At 36.1% G+C, this 6,119-nt stretch overlaps 1 protein-coding gene across 1 annotated transcript; it reads right to left on the bottom strand.

Annotated features, from left to right (window-relative positions):
• Nucleotides 1-848: 848 nt before the first annotated feature.
• Nucleotides 849-4,575, bottom strand: LOC109190460 (G-type lectin S-receptor-like serine/threonine-protein kinase At4g27290). Its single transcript, XM_019340944.1, has 7 exons — nucleotides 3,136-4,575; nucleotides 2,514-2,630; nucleotides 2,205-2,329; nucleotides 1,909-2,119; nucleotides 1,573-1,810; nucleotides 1,344-1,494; nucleotides 849-1,257 (listed from the first exon to the last, which is right to left on the bottom strand). The coding sequence occupies exons 1-7, from the start codon at nucleotides 4,427-4,429 to the stop codon at nucleotides 949-951; spliced, it is 2,445 nt and encodes an 814-aa protein (XP_019196489.1). The 5' UTR covers nucleotides 4,430-4,575; the 3' UTR covers nucleotides 849-948.
• Between the last annotated feature and the right edge of the window lie 1,544 nt (nucleotides 4,576-6,119).

The raw sequence follows: 6,119 nt of genomic DNA, 5'->3' as shown, positions 1-6,119 counted from the left end.
GTTTGTCTATTATTGTTATATTATGCTTAATTATTTTTTTTACAAATATATAAGCCTGATAAAGTGTATAATGTGTAGATCTTAAATAGGCTCAAAGTCTTTTAAAGCCTACAATAGAGTCTCTCCAATGATCTACATATTAAATAGACCTTTTAAAAAAAATTTAGGCTAGGTCAAACATATTGTAGGTTAATGTTTAGACCTAACAAAAAACCTACATAAGACTTACTAAAACTGGAACATTGCCCTAGGGTTCCAGTCCAAAAATTTTCGGTTTCAATTTATTAAAATAAAGAACCAGAAAAAAAAAATTAATTGCAAGCTTAAAATTATTTTTATTTTTAAAATTAAACTTTAAAGTTTAAATATTTGATATTACTATATTTTAAATCTAGAATCGGAACCAAAATTTCCCAGAATTGTTACTGGAACCTGAACGGGTTATATCTAATTCTACACTAAAATGGTACTTCCTGTTCCCCGTAAGACTATCTTCCATACTGTATTCCATGAAGATGGGAAAAAAAATCTTGACACAAATTCAATTTGAGCAAAGATGAAGATAATGCACCGATCAGGACGAGGGGTATTGCAACCATTGCTGCTTCCCCCGTCATCGATTTGTTGAAGGGATTGGCAACTACCTCCATCGTCGCCGATCAACTACCTCCCCCTTCGTTGATCTTGGCGAGGAGGGAGACAACCATCGCTGTCATCTCCCTCATAGATTTGTTCAAATGGCTGCCTCCCCTCCCATCAATCTGGACTACGGGGAATACGATTGATGTATAGATTACGCACTAATTTAGCAATGCCATAATGGATTCAGTAATCAATTTCATTTTACAGCAGTGTTCATTCCAAATGGTGGGAGTACGATTGAGTTAGAAGCAATAGAGGGAGATGCAATGTGATACATAGAGAGATACAATCGAAATTATGTTGTTTTCATCTACCTTCAAGAGTGCTGAATGTTATCATTGCGATTTCATAGCAGCATCTTTCCTTATCTGTAGAAGATGCTTCGGTTGAATTCCTTTCCACAAAGAAGCCTGGCTCTTTTGGTTTAGGTAAAGCTACTTCCTCGTTCTCCAACATGAAAACTACTGATGCCATTGTTGGTCTATCTTCTGGTAGTTTCGAAACGCAAAGAAGAGCTACATGAATGCATCGTAGTACTTGAGATTCCACATAAGAGTCTCTCACACAATTATCCATTAGTTCTAAAGGGTTGCCATCATTCCACAATAGCCATGCCTGCAGTAGAACCAATCAACCAAACTAGTTACTCATCTGATTCAACAGGTTAGTAAAATATAAGGTTGAGAATCATATATGCTTACATGACCCAGAAGATTGTGGTGATGATCTGAATCATGAAATGCCCTGTTCTTTCTTCCACTAATGAGTTCCAATAAAATCACTCCAAGGCTGAAAACATCTGATTTTACAGAGAAGTTTCCATCAACGACGTACTCGGGTGACATGTAACCACTGCATCAAACAATTGCTCCAATAAAGTTACTAATTGATTAGCACAGTGCTTTAGTGTTTTGATGCTGATAAACTTACTATGTCCCTATAACTCTCTTCGTTTTTGCTAGGCCATCATCTTCTTCTACAATTCTAGCAAGGCCAAAGTCAGAAATCTTGGGGTTCAATTCAGCATCCAGTAATATGTTGCTCGTCTTCAGATCTCTATGTATAATTTTCAATCTGGAGTCTTGGTGAAGATAAAGGAGTCCACGTGATATTCCCGTCGCAATTACAAAACGTGTTTGCCATGTAAGTATTCCTTTTCTGCTCTCATCTGCATACATATTATTGTTGATTCAGTTTTTTATGAGAAATTTAGTAGCTATTGTCACACTGCTGGTTTTTTCGATTTAGAAGTCAAGAAAATCTGACCAAATACGAAGTAGTCCAAGCTATTATTTGGCATGTATTCATATATTAGAATCCTTTGTCCTCCCTCGGCACAGCAACCTTGAAGCGTGACAAGGTTTCTATGTTGAAGTTTTGCAATTATCCTCACTTCATTCTCCCACTCCTGAGCTCCTTGGCGTGAATTTTCTGAAAGCTTTTTAACTGCTATTTCTGTTCCAACAAATAGCTTACCCTGCAATTGTTTTACCAAATCATGTAGTACTGTTTTTGATTTCTTAGCATGACTAAAGAGCCCAAGTTTTATGCAAGTTCAGTACCTTGTAAACATGTCCAAATCCACCCTTTCCAATAAGATTATCAGAAGAAAAGTTGTTTGTTGCAGAAACAACTGTTTCCAAAGTGAACAATGGTAAATCATGGACTTCTTTGTCTATTTCAGCTCCTGTAAAATAGGAGACTATAAGAAGTTCTAGAAATTGTTGTTGTAAATGATGGATTTATCTTAATTCTGTAGTAAAATCATTTCACAAATTAGGTAGTCAAGCTAGGTAGGAGTTTCGATTCAAATGCCTGAAAAATACTTGACTCTACACATTCACATATTGGACTGGAGTGAGAAATCTAACCTTTTTTCCTTTCATATAGTGCAAACCAAACGAAAGAACTTAAAATAAGTATCCCTGAAATTGTTGGTATGACTATCTTCATTGCCTCTTGTTTCTTCTGTCCATTTTGGGAATTATCTGTCAACAATTTCTCTGTCAGTCATATCTCAAACTTCAAATGTGTGCAACTTGTGCAATCAATAAGTAGATTTTTGAATAATTTAACTATTTACCCAAAGCATTCAATTCTGTACCTTGGGTGCATTTAACTGTGTGCAGCCTATTAAATAAATGGTTGTACTAACACACTAGCATTCAGATGCTAATGCATTAATTTTTGAACAATATAACCACTTGAATGTTAGTCCGATACAATGTACCTTGTATGCTCATCATGGATAGCTGAAGTAACTAAATCTATGAGAACAATTTTTAACATAGAGAGAATGCAGTTTATGACTGAGCAAGAATACAACCTGAATAAGTGTTAAATGTTCTTAAAGATCAAACAATGTTGACAGAAAATCTTTCTTTATCCTTAGCTGGTTTATCTTGCTCTGTGCTAGACTGCTAGTACTATATTATCAAGAATTTTGCACCAGAGTAGAAATTAATTATAGTGCCACAAGGAAATTGCTCTTACCAAGATCTGATGCATCTATCCTCACATATAGATCTTGGAGATATTGGTCAACTTGATCAAACTCCTTAATATCAGTTAGGTCTCCAAACCAGAGCAAGCATCCACTTCCACCATCTCTTACATCTACATTAGAATAAGCTGTACAGCTGCAATTTTTCAAGCACAACCTCTTACATTCCTCAAGGCCAATGCTCCTGTCATGCCAGGAATGGCGTGTGTCTGGCAATTTTACACCTCTGTATATGAAAAATCTGTCAGCATCCCCACAATCCAATGGAGTTCTGCGGACACACCCATTTGACCAATCTGTTGCCTCCCAGTCTTGTGGGTATTTTGGCATAAATCCTTTAAGACAGTCACAGGGAGGGGAGTTGTTGATATTGCACTTACCAAAAGCTCCACACAATGAATAACTGTCGCAGTTATCTGTTTGACCTGTCAAGTAAACAGACCAACTTTGGGTTCTTTCAATCCAAATTAAGCGCTGAATAGTGCTAGCTGAATTTAATACGACCCTGCTTGGAGCTGAACTATTAACAAGCTCATATTTGTAGTATATCTCCCTTTGATCCATAAAAAACCCAATCGTATAATATGAATTGTTCTTAAGATTAGGTGTACCAGTAAAGATCTGTCCATTCCATGGCCCATGTCTAAAAGTAATATATTTATTTACACCCCTGTAAAGAAAAAGTTGAGGGAATCCATCAACATCCAGCATTTCTGTGTATTCACCTAGAGCAGGATCATCATTGCTCTTCCATGATGTCAGGCTCCAGGCGTGACCGGTGGCTAGGTTCTTGCCAAGCTTCATGCCTGGTAGCAAAGTATTACCAGGATAATCAAAACTCTGCCAGGCGGAATTTTTGGAACTATGGTCATTTCCCTCTCTCACAATAAGATTTCCTGTGTCTGAAAGCTGAGCCACTGGATTTTTCATGGATATTGATGAATTCGATGACCAGATTTCTTCATTGCTACCATCTAGGAGTACTAGGATCCCATTGTCTTTGAGCATTAGCTTGCCAAAAGTGTTGTTTAGCGGAGTTTCTCTGTTTGCAACCCAGACCACATCCTTAGTTGGTATCTTGCTGTACCAAATGCCAACATATCGATTCTTGGACTTTCCAGGGCTGAAAAATCCAAGTTCAAAGTTTCCACCAGCTGAAACTATGGTAGTGCCATCTGTGATGGGATGATCTGTTGTTATGGTGTCTACTGAGGTGCAAAGTGTGAATAGAGATAGTAAAATGGAGCAAAAGAAATAGAGCCCTTGCCCTTCCATTGATTTCATTTTCTGTTTTCCCAGATTTTATGCTTGAAGTTTATAAATCTTGTACAGGGTAAAAAAGCTAATGATGTTCAGAAATCAGCGACTTTGACAAAAAGGAAAAGCAAGTGGTCAATGGGCAATGGCACTCTTGTTTCTTGAAAGAAGAGATTCTTACTTAATGAAATTAAACCTCCTCATTTAATGCAATTTTGACAAAAAAAGAACATTCAGTGTATTTGCTTCAAAATGCATTTTTCTCAATAATTGATATATTGATTAGATTAGACTTAGTTGTTAGTTCTATACTTAATTCAATGAAATAAATATAGGATAACAAAATTAGGTTTAGCTTGAAAATTTAGTAAAGAACTATTATTGAATATATTAACATACAAACATTTAAGTTATATATATATATATATATATATATATATATATATATATATATGGGTTCCTGTGCGGTTGTGTGTGTCAGGTGCGGTTGCCGGGTGAGATGAGAGCCATTGATCTTGTCAAGATCAACGTCCAGGATTAACAAAATAAAAAAAAATTGCGGTGAAATTTGATAATTTTGCATCTAGGTCAAATTTAAGGTTCGTGGTTTTCCTTCTTAAGGTGCGTGGTTTGTGTCTTAAGGTGCGTCGGTCTAAAGTTTTAGGTGCGTGAGTTTCCTTGTTAAGGTGCATTGTTTTCCTTCTTAAGGTGCTTTGTTTTTTCATCTTAAAAAAAAAATAAAATAAAATGAATTTTTATTAATTTCATAAACAATTTCATGAATTCCTTTAGGTTGTCTGCCATCCAGGTGCTCAGATGAGAGCATTAATGGAGGACGCGCATTTAAAAAAAAAAAATTCATTGATTTTAGTCATTGATCTAGATTTGATCAATGACTCAAATCTAATTCCATTTTTTACCTGGGAGCAACCCCGCACCAGAACTCATCCCTATATATATATATATAGGGTTGAGTTCAAATGAGGACAACAATATATAGAGGACTGTGAGGACAAATAATGGGCACACAACAAATTACTATCAGGCACACAATTTAATTCATAATGGCACACAAGAATACATGTAAGCATCAGGTTTCGAACCCAGGCTCTATTAATTAACAAATGTATGCAGGCGACATACAAACTGTGGCACACGACTACATACGGCCATGCACACAACATACAGGCTAATGGCAAACAGTACATCTGTCCTCACAGTCCTCTATAATATACTTGTCCTCATTTGAACGCAAGTCTATATATATATATATATGATCAAATGAGTCCATCATTTTCCATGAATTCGTGTGGACAAATCTGGGCATTTGGAATCTTGAGATCAATTGTATATATAAAAAGGTGGGTTTTTTTTTTTTTTATTTTTTTTTTTAATTTTTTTGACCGGCGAATTGGGTAGATTAATTAAGGTAGGGGTATTTTAGGGATTTGGGTAGTAAATTCCGTCCGGATTTTAGGGGATTAATTAAGGATTTGATTCCTTAGATAGGTTATACTATAGCTTGCACAATTGATTTTTCAGCAAAATGTGCGTAGTCGAACACAGAAGGATGCACAATTCGCAACCAGAACCACTGCTGCGATTGCACACTACAATTCCAAAAGCTGCACAATAAAAAACAGTAACATCCCAAAATTGACTCCCTATACATTGTAAGTCACAAACACAACACAGTCCACTACAAAACACGTAGACT

Source organism: Ipomoea nil, unplaced genomic scaffold, assembly GCF_001879475.1.
Source record: "Ipomoea nil cultivar Tokyo-kokei standard unplaced genomic scaffold, Asagao_1.1 scaffold1576, whole genome shotgun sequence".
In the NCBI taxonomy this organism is placed as follows: domain Eukaryota; kingdom Viridiplantae; phylum Streptophyta; class Magnoliopsida; order Solanales; family Convolvulaceae; genus Ipomoea; species Ipomoea nil.
Note: the sequence above shows the minus strand (reverse complement) of the source record. Positions and strands in the feature narration are given on the sequence as shown.